The following is a 16,864-nucleotide window of genomic DNA, read 5'->3' on the forward strand; positions in this document are numbered from 1 at the left end:
TACATAGACTATTTTTTTTTTAAAGATTGTATTTATTTGACAGAGAGAGACACAGTGAGAGAAGCAAAAGAAGAAAGGGGAGCGGGCGAGGAGGAAGCAGGCCTCCCGCAGAGCAAGGAGCACGATGCAGGGCTCGATCCCAGGACCCTGGGATCATGATCTGAGCTGAAAGAAACGACTGAGCCACCCAGGCACCCCTGTATACAGACTTCTGAAGCGAAACTGCCGAGCAAGTTTCTATGAACAAGATTAATTTTTGAACAACACTAACTGATTCATTCTCAATGATAAGAACTCATTTGCACATTTTTAATCTCTGCAGATAGAGATGAGAAGCCAGGGGCGCCTGCAATCAGGACAGGGAGTGGGGGCAGGACTCCAGGGGACGTCTGGTTGTCCGTCTCGCATTTATCAGCTGTGACTGGGAGCAGGACACAGGGCCAGGTGTCGAGGACAGCCTCAGCTCATGTCCCTCACGGAGGGAAGAGAGTGAGCAGACAAACGTCTCACGAACATGGTGACAAGCGTGTTGACTGCCAGGAAGGAGAGTGAGTGGTGCTCTGATGGTGTAGCAGACGTGCGCTGGCGGGGGGGTCAGGGGAGCATCTCAGGGGAGGTGGCACTTAAGCTGAGAGCTGCAGGGTGGGGGTGGGTAAGGCATCCAGGCCAAAGGAACAACACGAAAGACGTGTGGCAGGCAGAAAGGACTATAAGGCCAGTATGGGGGAGCGTGTGCACTGCGAGCCCAGGTGGGCACGAGGGGCTGAACAGTGTCCCCTGAAGTTCATGTCCACCTGGAACTTCCGAATGTGATCTTTTTTCAAAATAGGATCTTTACTGATTTAATTACTTGAAGAGCAAAAAAATGAAGTCATCCTGAGTTAAGGTGAGCCCCAACTCCAATGGGAATGTTCCCAGGAGAGACAGGAAAGGATACAAAGACACAGGGCAGACAGGCCATGTAAGACAGGAGCAGATGGGGGTGATGCGGCCTCAGGCTGAGGAATGCCGAGGCCCCCACAAGCTGGAAGAGGCGAGGAAGGGTCCTTCTTGGAACCTTCGGAGGAGAAAGGACCTTGCTGACACTCTGAAACCAGACTCCAGGCCTCCAGAACTTTCAGAGAATAAACTGCTATGGTTTTAAGTCACCCAGTTCGGGGTCCTTGTTGTGGCTCCCCTAGGAACGCAATCCTAGGGTTTCCGGTCCCGAGGCGCAAGCACATGGGTCAGCCCAGAAGGGCAAGAGGCAGCACCACTCTCAAGAGTTTGGGTACATATGGCACCAGAGTGGCCGCCACGAAGAAAAGAGAGTGTCTGTTTTGGGTAAACGTGTTCTTTTTTTTTTTTTTTTTAATGCAAACTCTTATTGAGAACATGTACAAAAAGCACATGCCCTGTAGGGGGAAGAAAGTCGATCCAACACATGGGGCTGGGAAAACTGGACACCTGCTTGTACAGGAGCTGGGTCCTGACCTCCTATCGTAAACAGAAACTGCTTAGAAAGGATCACGGGTCCAAACATAAAAGCTACAACTCTTCAAAGGAAGGGGTAAACCTTTGTGCTCCTAAATTTCTCAGTGGATTCTCTGATAGGATACCGCAGCACAAGCTAAAGGAAAAAAAACAGATATACACTGGCCTTCCTCAAAATTAAAAAACACTTGTGCTTCGAAGGACACCATTAAAAAAAGTAAACAATAACCCATAGCATAGGAGAAAGTGTTTGTAAATCACACAATCGATAATGGGAGTTTTGAAAAAGATACGCCAATGGCTGACAAGCACCTCCGGCGATGCCCAGCACCGTTAGCCACCAAGAAAATGCTATTAAAAACTACAAGGAGGTTACCGTGGTGTACTCACTGGAAAAGCTAGCGTCAAAAGGACAGGTGACAAACACAGCTGGGATGATGGGAGAAACCGGAACTGCCTCACACTGCTGGTGGGAACGTAAAATGGTGTGGCTGCTGTGGAAAACAGTCTGGAAGTTCCTCAGAAGACTAAACAAGTAAATTACCATTTGATTCAGAAATTCTATTTCTGGGTGTTCATGTGATAGAAATCACAACATCGGGACGCCTGGGTGGCTCAGTTGGTTAAGCAGCTGCCTTCGGCTCAGGTCATGATCCCAGCGTCCTGGGATCGAGTCCCACATTGGGCTCCTTGCTCCGCAGGGAGCCTGCTTCTCTCTCAGACTCTGCCTTCCACTCTGTCTGCCTGTGCTCGCTCTCTCTCTCTCTCTCTTACAAATAAATAAATAAAATCTTAAAAAAGAAAGAAAGAAAGAAATCACAACATCTATCCTGCCAAAATCTTGTCCTCCGATGTTCACAGGAGGCCAGAGGTAGAAAACAGAAAAAAGATGAACTTTGATCGTCTACCAAAAACAAAGACATTAGCACCGTGTAGTCTAGTTGCACAACAAGCCACTACTTGGCCTTGACAAGGAGGGCCACTTGCTGCCACACGGATAAACCTTGAAAATATGCAGCTTACTGCTAGAAGCCAGTGGCCAAAGGGAGGACACATCCCTCTTTTCATATGAAATCTCCAGAACAAAAGTGAGGGGGGAAAAAGGGACAGGAAGAGAGCTGAAGAGGACAGGGCTTTTTTCTGAGGTGAAAAGAATATTCCAAAGCTATTTTGTGGGGATCACGGAACAACACTGAACATTCTAAAATCTACAGAACTGTACAACTTAGTTGAGTAAATTCAGTGGTATATGTATTAAAGCAAAATATGCTCAAAGGTATCGTGTTTCTTGGAGAAGGTATGTGCTAGGGTGAGTGCTGTGAAGTATGTAAATCTGGTGATTCACAGACCTGGACCCCTGGGGCTAATAATACATTATATGTTATTAAAATTTTTAAAAAATTACAGATACACACACACACAAAGGTATCGTGTCTCAAAGGATCAGAGCCACGGGAGCTCCACATGTCTGCGTTCAGGCCTACGCTCCATCGCCAGCGGTTCTCCTCTTGTCCCCGGAGCTCGGGGCCGATGGCTGAGGAGCTGGACAAGCCAGCGGCCCCACCCGCAGGTCACAGGCTCCTGGCACGTGTCAGTGGCCCCCACGTGAGCACCTGAGCCGGCGGGCTCACTAGTCTGGGTCATTCTGAGCTGCCAGGGCAGGGCCAGGGCGGCCAGACCTACGGACTGAGGAGGCAGCAGGGCCGCAGTCAGTCACGAGGAACCCCAGGGAGTGTGACCAGAGGCCTAGGCAGGCCCTGTGGTTTGTTCTGGGGTGCGCCCATCAGCCGGGCCCAGCTGAACGCCACCACCTGGCTTCTGGGGAGGGTTGCATGGGGAAGGGCCTGACGCGTCACCACAGTCCCAGGGGGCTCACCAGGCGCCCGTGGCCCTGACTCAGCCACCTATACCTGCTGCTGCCACGGACCTGGCTCTGGGGTCGACGTGCCCCATGTGAGGCTGTCGGAACCCTGCTGGCACTCCCCCCTTGTCGGGGGCAGGTCACCCTCTGACCCGTCACTGTTTTCCACCACCAGGCACTGGGGAGAGCACAGCAAGCGGAGAGCGGCGAGATCTCCCACGAAGCTCTTGTAAAGCTCCCGCGCTGGTCAGGAGGACCGGAGGGAGCGGGTCCCCTGACAGAGGTCTCGCCGTGGTTAATGAAAACCAAGTAGGGCCAAAGGGAGCCCGCTTGGATTCCGCATGAGCCCCGGCGCGGCTGTCGAATCTCTGCTGTCCCGCCCCGCCCCGGCCGGCCCTCTCCAGCATGTACCTTGAGCCACTGCTTCTCGGTCAGCGAGTCGCTGTAGTCGACCTCCTTGCGGTGGCGGGAGCCGCGGCCGAACATCTTCTCCTCCTCCTCCTCGCAGGTCAGCCGCTCCACCTCCGCGTCGTCCTTGATGATCCACGAGGGGAGCTCGTCCTCCTCCATCAGGCGCGGCTTCCGCTTGGGGTTTCGGGCCTCCTCGCGCCTGCGGTCCAGGTCCATGCGCTGGGGGACGCGGGGCAGGGGACAGAGGGAGAGAGGTGTGAGCTCGGGGAGAGCTGGGGGTACACAGGGGCACGTGGCAAGGGGAGGCTGTGAGTCTGCTCAACGGCATCTCGGAGGTTTCTGGCTCTGAGAGCAGACCCTCGCTAGGGGCTCGGCCTCGGGGGCAGAGAATTCCAGAAAAGATGGGAGGGTCGCAGAAAAGGGACCAAGGGCCTACACTCTAACTCCGTGCGGACTTACGCCTTTTACCCACAGCTAAGGAGCACCTCTGACTGACCCCAGGCCGGGAACAGTACGACCTCCCTCTGAAAGGGAATCGTAAGGACAAAACAATCAGGAAGACAGGCAAGTCCTCCATGTGGCAAGCCTGAGGGTCACACAGAGGATGGGTGTGCATACATGTGTGTGCATGTGCATGTGCGTGTCCCACCATTGTGGCAATTCTCTTCGGGGACCATGGGAGGAGGACAGGTCAGTTAGGAGGCAGCATGGGGCCCCCCGAGAGAGGCCCCAGCTCCATGACCCACCAGAGACACCGCCATCTCTAAGAAGTTTCGCTCTGTCTGTACTGAGCTGTCTTATTCTACTTGATGTCAGTAGGGCGGGGTGTGCGACGCCCGCAAAGCGCCCCCAGAGGTGTGCGGGGCGCCCTCCTCCGCCCACGGTACCTACCATGAATAGGTCAAACTCCTCCTCGTGCCGGGCAATCATCTGGTTCACCGTCTCGTCGTCGGGCACTTCGTCTTCTTCCTAGAAGGGTTCGCACAGTTAGTCCGAGTGCGGAGAGGCCAGGGTGGGCGGCGGCCGGGCTCGGAGGCGAGCGGCGGCGGTCCGTGGGAGATGAGCTGGCGGTCCCTGTCCGGCTGCGGTGGATGGGGACCCACACGGCAGCGAGAGGCACACACGCACACGCACACGCACGCTCCGTGGGATCAGGGCCCTTGCTGGCCGTCTCAGCCGAGAAGCCGAGGATTGAATGGGCGTGGAGACTGAACTACCCCTCTCACCTTTAGAGGTGGCTCCTCCAAGTCGGGGTTGACGCCCGCTGGCGGAGGGGCAGTGTGGGCGAAGCTGGCACTGCCGCTGCCCGTGCTGCAGTGTCTGCTCTGTGGATAAATAGAGGACTTCAGTCTCCAGGGCTGTCAATCCGGCGTCTTTCACCAGCAGTTTAGAAAAAAAAAACCACTTCAAAGAAAAAGCAAGTACTCATCCTCTTTCCTTTCAGCCCACACTCCCTTTACTCCAAAGGGATGCAAAAAAAATAAGAGTGCAAAAAAGGTAAAAAAACAAAAATGAAAAGCCGCTCATGCGTCCACCACTCACGCCGGGGAGGGGGTCGGGGCCGGCGCTGCCCTCACCTCGTCCTGCTCCTCGTGCTCGAGGATGGCCTGCAGGAAGGCACGCCTCTCATGGCTGGAGGACTTCTGGTCGAACATGCCAGCCTGGATCACCTTCTGGTCAACATTGAGCTTGTACTTGGCCGCGGCCAGAATCTTCTCCTCTACGCTGTTGACCGTGCACAGACGGAGCACCCGCACCTCGTTCTGCTGCCCGATGCGGTGGGCGCGGTCCTGGGCTTGCAGGTCCTAGAAGAAGAGAGGCAGGTCAGTCCCAATCCAGCTCTGCGGAGGTCTAAGAGACAGCCAACACCTCGCGGTGCTGTCTAGAAAGGCCTTCTTTTTCTTGTGTGCCTGCTTTCTCCTGCTAGGCCCTTCTGCTGCCCCGACCAGCAGCTTCTCGAGCGGGGAGCCCAGGAACACATCCTGCAGCCTGTGCCAGATTGACGATCCCCGAGGACTGTCCCTTCCCATCTTACAGGATTCTCTAGGTACTCCAGGGCATGGTACAATTTGGAGGGCAAGTCCTGGGCGATTATGTTCCCAAGGAGCTTGTGTCACAGCTACATGGGACCTCTCACCCACTCCAGGAGGCCCCACGCTTGGGAAGGCCATATCATGGTTAAGGGAATCGTTCATGGGATGGTTAAGAAGCTGGGCAGCTTTTTGGAAATGCCTGGTTTGGTTGTAGGCCCTCCTCCTTCCCTGCTTTGCGGCCCAAGCTGAGGTCCAACCTCTATGAGACTCAGGACTCACTCTGTTTACACAGACCCTTCTGGTGATTGCGAGGGACGAAGAACTAAACGGCATTGGACACTCAGCCCAGAGTGTGCAGCACAACAAGCTCCGATCACATGGTAGCCGTGGCTGCCGACACCGGCTGCATCATCACTGCAGCTCCGAACCAGGAGGGCTCGCATGAAACCCCACATCTGGACCAGTAGCAGTGGGGGCCTACAGTCAAGATTCACACCCAGGGGTCAGGTGGGGGGCCAGGAATGCCTTGTGTCTACAGCTGAACTCCGAGTTCGGCCGGCACGCTTCCTGGCGGTGCTTCCAAGCACGGGCTATCGGGCTCCAGGGAACCCCTGTCCACTGTCTGCCTACTACTGGGGGTAGCACACCACAATCACATCTCAGGAAACTGGCTGGTCACAGAGGTCTTGGTGAGAACTACACCCCAGGCTGATGACAGAAAGGGACACTAGTAACCAGCCTGAGTCTCCACCCAACGGATGGGCTACAGTTCACACCGTGTACTAGTGCCTCCAGGCTGCAGGGAAAGACGGGCTTATACTCTGTAGTGGGAGGGAAACCTGGGGCAGCCTCCTGGAAGCCACTCAGGCAGAGGTGACCTGAATGAGCAGAGGACATGCCCATGGGCCAAGCAACCCCCACCTCTCGGGGCTGCCTGGTCAGTGAGTCCTGTCCCAACACTCCAAAAGGGGGACAAGGGGCTCCCTAAGTGGTCACGCTGAGCAACAAAACCCAGACGCCTGCCAAGTGCAGTCAGAGTCAAGCCTTAAGGCCACCATATGTCCGGACACCTGGCAGCTGAGGACATGCCTGTGTGGAGTTGCAGTGCGCTTGCCCGGAGAGGAGAAACAAAGCAGCTGCTCTAGGGAAGAACACGTGCTAGAACCCACCATGTTTCTGTCAAAACCAAAACACATGTGTGTACATATAGGTACACGATAGCACGTGGTCAGAAAGAGCGGGATTGGTGGGAGGGGGAAAATGGACTCTTTAGTTTGTTATTTTGAGTTACTGATATTTGCATTAAAAAAGTCTACTACTTTTACAATAAGACATCAGGAAAAGTTAAAACCTCCCTTAAAAATTGCCGTACCGGGGCATCTGGGTGGCTCAGTGGGTTAAAGCCTCTGCCTTTCACTCAGGTCATGATCCTGGGGTCCTGGGATTGAGCCCTGCAGCGGGCTCTCTGCTCAGTGGGAAGCCTGTCCCCGCCCCCCGCCTGCTTCTATGCCTACTTGTGATCTCTGTCAAATAAATAAATAAAATAAAAAAAAAAAAATTGTTGTACCTACCAAATACCAGTTCTCTGAAGCTACTGGCATGGAGCCCCGGAGAGGGCACACAGATACAAAACCAGGGCAGCAGCGTACATACACACCCCAGTTGTTTCTAAAAGCACAAGTGTGTGAGAACTCACACAGGATGCAACCTGGAAGGCTTGGATCCCGAAAACTGAAAATCACTGACGGCTGGTAAGATAAGGGCATTTTCCACTTTACATATTTAAATAAAATGAGGACTTTTAAAAAAACAGGAACGGAGTATGTATTTTTCATAATCAAAGCAAAAAGAGATGTTTTAAAAAATAAAGAAAAATGAATACTTTCAGGGCTTTTCTACAAAGGCCTCAGGCGCCGTGGGTGCCACCAGGTACCCAGGATGGAAGAGGGTCTCCAGGGAGCCTCGAGTCCCTGCCCCACTTGGGGCCAGTCCAGCCTCACCTGGTGGGGGTTCCAGTCGCTGTCGAAGATGATCACAGTGTCGGCCGACTGGAGGTTGAGCCCGAGCCCCCCGGCGCGGGTGCTGAGCAGGAAGATGAAGTACTCGGAGCCCGGCTCATTGAAGGTTTTCAGCAGCATGCCCCGGTCCTCCGCTTTTGTCGTTCCTAAGGGGCGCAGGGACAAGGCTGTGAGTGGGGGCACCACGCAGGGTGGGGTGGGGAGCAATGGCGAGGAGGCACAGAGGAACAGCGGCTCCATAGAGCGGGGACAGCACGTGCACACATCCCACAGAGGCCTCCGGGGCCAACTCCATGATTGCTCCACACGCGTGCCCGAGCGGTGACACGAGAGCTGTTCAGGTTTAAGATGCAAACACGTGGACGCCACTCCTCCCACCCCAGGAGGTGGAAAGGAGCCCCTACAGGCCACCGCATCACCTTGGAGTCAAATGGGCCCAATGTGGGCATGACACAGGATGGGTGCCGGGGCACAGGGCCTGGAATGAGGGACTAGCTGGGAGGCTGGCACGTGCCTCCATCCCACGGCAGGGGGTTTCTCTATCCCCAGAGGCTTCTGCAGGCGAGCACACAGGTGCCTCACCATACGGACTCTGCCCTGCGAGCAGCAGTGGTTTCCCCTCTTCATGGAGCCACGGGGACTCTCACGTGACCAGTCAGGACATGATCCACAGCCCCGTGAGCACCAGAGGAGCACACAAAACCCGTGGGTGGCTGCCAGCTCAGACCAAAGGTGCCTTTGGCAAAATCAGGAGTCATTTTTGGTGATGAAATGAAGATTAAATGCTTCCAGCCACCTGCCCAGCCATCACGCTGCACAGCACAGAGGCCCGATGCCCACAGGGCCTGGCTGGGGCAGGGAAGGGGCAGGCCCATGGCAAAGGGCCCGCTGCCCCCAGGCCCAGCCCACACCTTCAATCTCACCGCTTTGACACTGGTAGGTTCCATCTCACAACATGCTGCTAAGCCCCTACCCTGTCTATTCTTTGCCAGAGCTGGTCTGTGCCCATGTGTGTACTGTGTAGCTGTGGCTAAGTAGACAAAAGGCTTCTCACCATGGAGAACAAGGAAAGAGAAGGGGCAAATGAACCCCTGCTACGGGGGAACACAGTCTCCACCTACAGCCTCTCCTGAGGGCTGGCATGGTGACAGACAAGACCCAGTGTGCACGCGGCCCGGCCCCTGAAGAATGGGCGAGGCGGCTGGAGAGGTCCGGCCACCCTGCTAGCAGGGGGGCAGTTTTCAGTCTCCAAGCCTTGGGAAGGAGGCCCCAGGAGGAGGCAGGAACATAGCAAGACACACATGTCATTTGTGCTTATAAAGGTTGCCCCAGATGGAACTCCAAGACCAGGAGGACAGATGGCAAGACAGACACAAAGGGCCGGCTGCGGGTGAGGGTAGGGAGGCCAGAGACTGACGGGCGATCAGCCCAGCAACCACAGGTCTGTAGTTTGTGAAACCACAGTTCCACCAGATGCACAGCAAGACAAATGAGGGCGCAGAGGTCTGGGGCATCCTGCCAGGGAAATGCACTTGGCGATGAGCTTCAATAAGAGCTCAGAGATGGGGCGCCTGGGTGGCTCAGTGGCTTAAAGCCTCTGCCTTCGGCTCCGGTCATGATCTCAGGGTCCTGGGATCGAGCCCGGCATCAGGCTCTCTGCTCAGCAGGGAGCCTATTTCCCCCACTCTCTAACTGCCTCTCTGCCTACTTGTGATCTCTGTTAAATAAATAAATAAAATCTTAAAAAAAAAAAAAAAAAAAAAAAAAAAAGCTCAGAGGAGCTGTAAGAAAGGAGCCACCAAGTGAACTGTGTTCGAGCCAGAAGCTCCCAAGCTCGCTCCTGGGGCATCCGGGCACTCTTGCAGTTGGACAGAGCATGGACTTCCTCCAGGGCCTCCCTGGTCAGTCGACATGTGTCAGAGCATGTGTCCCACATGCTGTCAACCATCTCACTCAGCAACCTTCTCCCTGGGGCTCCCGCATGCTGGGATAAAGCCAGAGACACACAACTTCCCAGGAGAGCATGGGAGTCGCAGCTAAGCACTGTTCCCAGGAGAGCCTGCTGTCATCCTGTGTCACCAGCTCCCCTCTCCCCCGCCCCACTACCCTCCGTGCACACGATTCGGCCATGGACAAACCCGATTACAGCTCCAGCCCTGGCCAGTGACAGCTCTACAACCACCTGGCAGTGGAAAGAAAGGCACATGGCTCCCATCAACCTAGAGAGAGCCAGCCCCTGGACTTCTGGGGGAGAAGGTGGGCTGTAGTTGGGAACACAGAAAAAGTATAAAGGGAGCCTGGACAGCTTGCCTGAGTATTAAGCCAAGATGGAGGACAGCGGAGCCAAGAAAAGCCACAGCACTGTCCTCGAGACTCCTGGGTCCAGCTGTACCTGAAGCAAGAATAACCCGGGGACTCACTATACTTGTCCCTGATGTCCACAGGATGTGGACTTCTGCCAGCTCCCACTAAAAGAGGACAACCACTGGACCCAGAGCTGTAGTACAAACACTGTCAGCCTCATGTTTAGGAGACGGGGGTGTCGGATCCAGGCTGGAAGCTCTTCTAGGCCACAGGCTTGGATCCAGCCACGACGCTTGCAGAGCCCTCCCTCCTAGTCCTGTAAGCCTGTTTCACTGAATGTGCTAGGTTCACTCTGGATGCTCGACCCAGTTTCCGGGCCTTGCACGGCCTTGCAAAGGAGGCGACACTGGCCAGTAGCTTTGGCAACCGTGCATAAACCTGTCCCTCCACAAACATCTCTCCTGCTCATACTCACCATCAAGCCTGAGGTATTTAAAGCCGCGATACGCAAAATAATCTTCCATGATCGTCATGAGGGAGGTCATCTGACAGAACAGCAGCACTTTGTGGCTAGTGGCACGGAGTTTGGGAAGGATCCTATCGAGCAGCTCAAACTTCCCCGAGGCTCGGTACAGGTCCAGCCTGGTGAGCAGGGGGCAGAGGAAGAACACGTTAGTGACGGCCCTTGGCAGACAGGCAGAGGCGGAAGCGCACCTCCCCTCTCCAGGCTCTCAACATGGAGGTCAACGGCGCGGTTCTCCCAGGCTGACCCTCTGACCTCCATGAAATTCCAGCAAAGCCATTTCAACCCAAATCAAATACGCTCAAGGCCATACTCGGTCAAGGGTGAGCACATGATTATCATCCAACTCAGATACTTCTAAGAATGAGAAGAGATGCTATCGGGAAGCATGCTGGGACAACAGGAAGTGGGGCCTCCTCCCTAGCCCACGGGAGGAACTCCAGGAGCAGAGGCTCATGCTGGAGGGCCCACACCGCACCCCACGCAGTTTTAAGGGCCACTGCAGCTTCTCTCATTCCCTCTGGTCAACAAGCCCCAGCTGACAGCCTAGCAGACGGGCTGAGGGGGTACCGTGTGACATAGCGGCCGATATGCTGGGGGCCAGGACTTGAACTCAGATCCAGAAGCCCCCATTATGCAACTTGGAATGAAAAATATAGAGCAGGGGCGCCTGTGTGGCTCAGTGGGTTAAGCCTCTGCCTTCGACTCAGGTCATGATCTCAGGGTCCTGGGATTGAGTCCCATATCTGGCTATGTGCTCAGCAGGGAGCCTGCTTCCCCCTTTCTCTCTCTCTGCCTGCCTCTCTGCCCACTTGTGATCTCTCTCTGTTAAATAAATAAAATCTTAAAAAAAAAAAAATACAGAGCAAAAGAACTTTTTTGATCTTTTATTTGGTGCCCCTGTTCTTCAAAACCGTTTACTAGCTCAGAGAACTGCTGCTGGCCTCAGCTCTAGAGCAAGACTGCAGTGATGAAACTTCGACAGGGTACCCTCGTCCAACACCAGAGCTGAGTGAAGCCTAGGTTGCATCATCAATGCTAAGTGGCTCAGTTAGTTAAGTGCCTGCGTTTGGTTAAGTCATGATCCCAGAACCCTTCTCTCTCTGCCCCTCCCCCTGCTTGTGCACGCTCACACACACACACACTCTCTCTCTAACAAATAAAATCTAAAAAAAAAAAAAAAAAAAAAAAAAAAATGCTGGGAAAAAAAACCCCAATAACAAGGTGGATCAAATAGCATCTCTCTTAGCAGACAGAGTTGAGGCCCAGAGCGGTTAAAAAGGCTGTCACAGGGCAACTGGGTGGCTCAGTCGATTAAGCCTCTGCCTTTGGCTCAGGTCATGATCTCAGGGTGCTGGGATGGAGCTCCACATTGGGCTCTCTGCTCAGCAGGGAGCCTGCTTCCCGTCTCTCGCCCCCGCCTGCCTTTCTTCTACTTGTGATCTCTACCTGTCAAATACATATATAAAATCGTTAAAGAAAATAAAAAATAAAATAATACAGCTGTCACGAATCATAGAGCCCAGATGTGGCTCCGTGGGGCCTGGCAGCCAGCTCTGGCTCTCAAGATTAATGGAGGATTTCTATATTAGTCCTTTCTTCGGGTATATCTCTATTTCCTAAATTTTCTGACATGACTATAGCCTCTCTGAAATTGGACAAATGTCATGAGAGCAATAAAGCCACTCAAGAAGTGAAAAAGAGGGGTGCCTGGGTGGCTCAGTGGGTTAAGCCTCTGCCTTCGGCTCAGGTCATGATCTCAGGGTCCTGGGATCAAGCCCCGCATCGGGCTCTCTGCACAACAGGGAGCCTGCTTCCCCTGCTCTCTCTACCTGCCTCTATTTGTGATCTCTGTCAAGTAAATAAATAAAATCTTAAAAAAAAAAAGAAAGAAAAGAAAAAAAGTGAAAAAGACCTTCACATGGACAGCGTGCCCACCCCCTTCACGGGGAAGCTTCTCACCCTTGCACAATGCCACCGGTAAACCCCAAGTGCTCGGAGAAGGACTCCTGCAACAGAATAAGAGATTGGTCAGCACAGGAAGAGGCCACCTAGTCCCACACCTCTGAGCCCCCACGCTGGTGCTCAGTGACCCACAGGGGCTCTGATGTGGCTCGGAGGCCCCGCACAGGTGCTGCACAGGGCTTTTCTATCCCGCCCACCTCCCTTCTCTGGGGCTTCACCCGCCAAGAAAAGTCAATCATGACAGGACACTGGTAACCACCCAAATGAGTACACGGGGGCAGTGTGGGCCTGAGACCATCCTGGCGGTGGCGGGATGAAAGCCCAGGGATGTCAGGGGATTTGCAGAGATCCCGAGACTTCACACCAGAAAGTCAAGACATAATTGTGCAGTTCAGAAGCAAGCATCCAGACTCTCAAAGGGTATCGTGGCCCAAAAAAGTTCTGACCCAGAAACTTCCTGACATGGAAGAATGCTCTCGAGCTTCAAACCAGGAAGAGACCCCCACGGCCCTGAGCAGGAAGAGCCAGCGCGCCATGCAGCAGAGACAGTGGGACCTTATCAGGTGGGGACAAAAAGCCCCAAAGAAGGGTCTCTGAGTGTTGACCGCGGCTCTCTGAGGGCAGACTTTCTGGAGCTTTCATTTCTACTGTGTATTTCCCCACTAAGTTCAGGTTCTTTACAAGGAGCACTTACAAACAGGAAATCAACAGTGAAACACTAACTACATATTACCTATTTAAAGTATTAAAAAAGCATTTTTTAAAAAGCCCTCAGGGAGAAAGCCACTAGCTTTGCAGAGCCCATCCGTCAGGGACAGACGCCTGCGGGAGATGGGAGGGCCTGCGGCCCCGGCCCCGGCCCCGGGCCTCACCTCGATGTGCTGGAACATGTACGGGTGGTTGCAGATCTTCCGCAGCTGCATGATGGTGTTCATCAGGGTCTTGGTGCCGCCCTTGCCCTGCGGAGGCAGAAGAGAGGCTCTGCACTGGGTCCCGTCCCCAGGCCAGGGCTGGGGTGCAGGGGGAGGGGGGGGATGCAGAACGGAGCCGCTCCAGGGCAGGTAACTGGGAGCAAGGGGCTGGCCGCTGTGGCGGCACAGAGAGCTCAAGGCCAGATCTGCGGGGAGCAGAGACCGTCTGGCACACGGGAGCGGGTGGCAGGACCGAAGGGAAAGACCAGCATCTGCCTTGGTGGCGGGCATTGTGGGGAGTCCCTGGGGGGGCCGCAGCCAGATGGGCCACAACGACTTAAGATTTCTGGCTACAGAGAGAAGGAAGGGTGCGGGGGCGGGTGCTGGCTGCAGGCTGAGAAGTAACCCAGGAAACATGCTGCTGCACCCTCAGGTGAGAAAGGGCCCGAAGAACACAGGGAGAGGAAGACATGGGGAGGCGGGGCCGAGCCTGAAGCATGGGACGCAGAATCAAGGGACCCGGGAGGCTATCTCTGTCTCGATGAGGTGAGCTGGGGAGGGAGGGGTCTGCGACCTCAGAGCGGTCCCAGGAGATGGCAGCCCGCCCAGTCCTCACCGCACATCACCTCAAGCTCACTAAGTAACAAGGTGAAGGGGCTTAGGGGCATGGCTGTTGAGCCAGGATGGTGAGGCTCCAGAGAACATTCTAACTCTGCCGGGTTCATGCTGGCCTCCGCCCTACGGACGGATGCACCTGCAGGAGGCCAGCATTTCATAAGCAGAGAACACCGGGGAGTGACAGACTGGGAGGGTCTTGGGGGACTCCCTGGAGATAAGCCACCAGCCCCTGACCCGTCAGCCTTACTGAACGAGGCTGTTCCCCCCCAGCTGTGACTGAATTACGGCTGAGGCCCTTGTGATCACCACCAGATCAGGCCCTAAGCTCCACAGTCAACTCCAAGGAGGCGGAAGGCCCTGCAGGTGACAGAGTGCTCGAGCCCCAGCCCCAGCCTTGGACATTTGGATGGGGAAAGGGGGGGCCCACGGCTAACCTTCTTGTCCTTCTCGGAGCCGTCGGTGAGCAGCACCCCCTTGGCCTGCATGTGCCGGTAGAGCACACGCTGGAGCGCAGACATGTCACACTTGATGACGTATTCCACCTAAAGGGGCCACGTGTCACCAGTGAGACCAGAGACTCTCTGAGCCGAATGCCCAGCCCGTGCCCATGTCTGGTCTCTGAGCCTCTCAGAAGGACCCGGGACCCCAGGATAGGACTTGGAGGAGGGCACCAGAGAGGACGGTAAGGAGCCCCCTCCGCAGGGGGACTAGGGGCAGCAGGCTACGGGAGGTGCACTGGGACAGAGAAGCCTGGAGGGGATGTCCTGGCCCCAAAGGGGCAACCTGGCTACCTTCCCAAAACTCCTCTCCCGCCTGCTGGGAGCCAAGGGCAAGTACTGCCTGCCCGAGTCGGGGGAGAGGAGAGGGTGCCTGGTGGGACAGCCAGGGGACTAGGACCCAGAGCGAGCAGCCAGAGCCATCCTGGGTGTGAGCGGGCCCACGAGCAGCCCACAGCCGCTAAGCACTGAGGGTGCAGTGGGATGGGACCCCCCGATCTCAGACACACCTGTCTCCATGTTACAGAGCCAGGGCGAGAGTGGCCATCCTCATGTCACACGGACACGACCAAGTGAAGCAAGACCAGGGCCACGAGAGAACACACCCAGGGCCGCTGCAGCGCCGCCGGACAGGGCCCACCCCGGGAAAGCCCCGGGCACGACACCGCAACTGTCCACTCAGAACTGTCCATTACCTTCTCAGGCAACTGGGCTTCGACTTCCTTCTTCAGCCGCCGGAGCAGGAAGGGCCGCAGCACTTTGTGGAGACGACGGATGATGAGAATCGTCTCCTCCTCGTTCAGGTCCACCTGGCACCCCCACGAGACAAGCAAACCAAGGTTACCTCCAAAGGAAGGAGCCGGGGACGCGAAGGAGGGTCATCTGGAGTCGTCCTGCCCTCAGCGCCTCCGTTTCAGACTGCCTTACGCTTTACGGGCCTTGGTGGGGCGCCCTCTTCCTGTGGACAACTGCAAGGACCTGGAACCTTCCACAGAATTCTTAGGAGATAGAAACCAAGGCTCCAGGGAACCAGGTCCCACAGGCCTCATGAAAAGAAACACACAGGATACTTGGTTGTTTCCCCAAGAGTGATATAATCTCATGTGTCTGGAAACCTGCCAACATATCCAATCGGAAGGTGGAGAGCTCCACGTTCACAGAACCACTGGGTTGGGGCGCTTGGGGGTTCAGTGGGTTAAGCCTCTGCCTTCGGCTCAGGTCATCATCCCAGGGTCCTGGGATCAAGCCCCGCATCAGGCTCCCTGCTTCCCCCTCTCCCTCTGCCTACCGCTCTGCCTATTTGTGCTATCTCTGTCAAATGAATAAATAAAATCTTAAAAAAAGAACCACCGTGTGAAACGGGTGGTTGTCGTGGAGGTGGTCGCTGGAGCCCCAAATCCTCTCCTTTCAGCCTGGCAGGACAGAGCGCAAGAAATGCTGCTCTCCCAAGGCATCGAATACTCTGCCACGAAGTTCAACTTTTAAAAGTTAAAGAAAAGTCAAACAGGGACGCCTGGGTGGCTCAGTTGGTTGGACGACTGCCTTCGGCTCAGGTCATGGTCCCGGAGTCCCGGGATCGAGTCCCGCATCAGGCTCCCAGCTCCATGGGGAGTCTGCTTCTCCCTCTGACCTTCTCCTTGCTCATGTTCTCTCCCACTGTCTCTCTCTCAAATAAATAAATAAAAATCTTTAAAGAAAAGTCAAACAGACCACACTTAAACTTATCTTCCCTGGGTCCCCTGATCACCTCTCAGTAGAACTTTTGAACTTTTCCTAAACTTCAAAGTAAACAAAATAAGAACATTTGCTCCGTCAAGGCTCCTTGAAGTCGGAACACTGGGAGCGCCTCTTTGGAGACTCTTGGAAAAGCCAAGCTTTCTCCTTCGGGAGGGCTCCTGTCTCCACAGGGGCCAAGGACTGGGTACCTCTTGGATGACGGTAAGGTGGCCCCAGCTGGCCTGGACCTGCCTGCAGGGGACCTGACAGTCAGGAACCAGCTGCCTGGGCCAGGGAGCGGCAGCCCCGGGGAGCCCAGCCACCGTGGGCAGTGGCGCTCCTCGGCTACCCTCAACCTCGGCAAGTGCGCCCAGTTCCTCAGCCACAGGCTCCAGCCCCTCAGCCTCCTTCCACAGAAAACACGAGCTGCCCACAAATCCCCCTCAAACCCCAGCAGCACAGGAGGCTCACAATGGGAGCCGGCTTGGGGCCCTCCTCAAGCGGACAAAGACCAGGCCCCCGACGGCACATGCA

The 16,864-nt window shown here is 55.3% G+C and overlaps 1 protein-coding gene across 7 annotated transcripts in view; it reads right to left on the reverse strand.

Annotated features, from left to right (window-relative positions):
- SMARCA4 (SWI/SNF related, matrix associated, actin dependent regulator of chromatin, subfamily a, member 4) overlaps positions 1-16,864 on the reverse strand; it is an 88,279-nt gene that overhangs the window by 18,967 nt on the left and 52,448 nt on the right. For 4 of the 7 annotated variants that reach the window (XM_045083913.1, XM_004748411.3, XM_013054148.2 and 1 more), the window contains 10 exons: positions 15,310-15,423; positions 14,552-14,659; positions 13,461-13,547; positions 12,586-12,632; positions 10,576-10,742; positions 7,779-7,942; positions 5,323-5,550; positions 4,972-5,070; positions 4,637-4,714; positions 3,746-3,964 (listed from right to left, as the gene is read on the reverse strand). In XM_045083913.1, the coding sequence (XP_044939848.1) occupies positions 3,746-3,964; positions 4,637-4,714; positions 4,972-5,070; positions 5,323-5,550; positions 7,779-7,942; positions 10,576-10,742; positions 12,586-12,632; positions 13,461-13,547; positions 14,552-14,659; positions 15,310-15,423 (1,311 nt within the window). The remainder of the gene's footprint in view (positions 1-3,745; positions 3,965-4,636; positions 4,715-4,971; positions 5,071-5,322; positions 5,551-7,778; positions 7,943-10,575; positions 10,743-12,585; positions 12,633-13,460; positions 13,548-14,551; positions 14,660-15,309; positions 15,424-16,864) is intronic. The other 3 variants (XM_004748413.3, XM_004748412.3, XM_013054149.2) reach the window with 1 other exon arrangement.

This window comes from Mustela putorius, unplaced genomic scaffold, assembly GCF_011764305.1.
Source record: "Mustela putorius furo isolate JIRA1106 unplaced genomic scaffold, ASM1176430v1.1 tig00000095_pilon_pilon_pilon, whole genome shotgun sequence".
Lineage (NCBI taxonomy): Eukaryota > Metazoa > Chordata > Mammalia > Carnivora > Mustelidae > Mustela > Mustela putorius.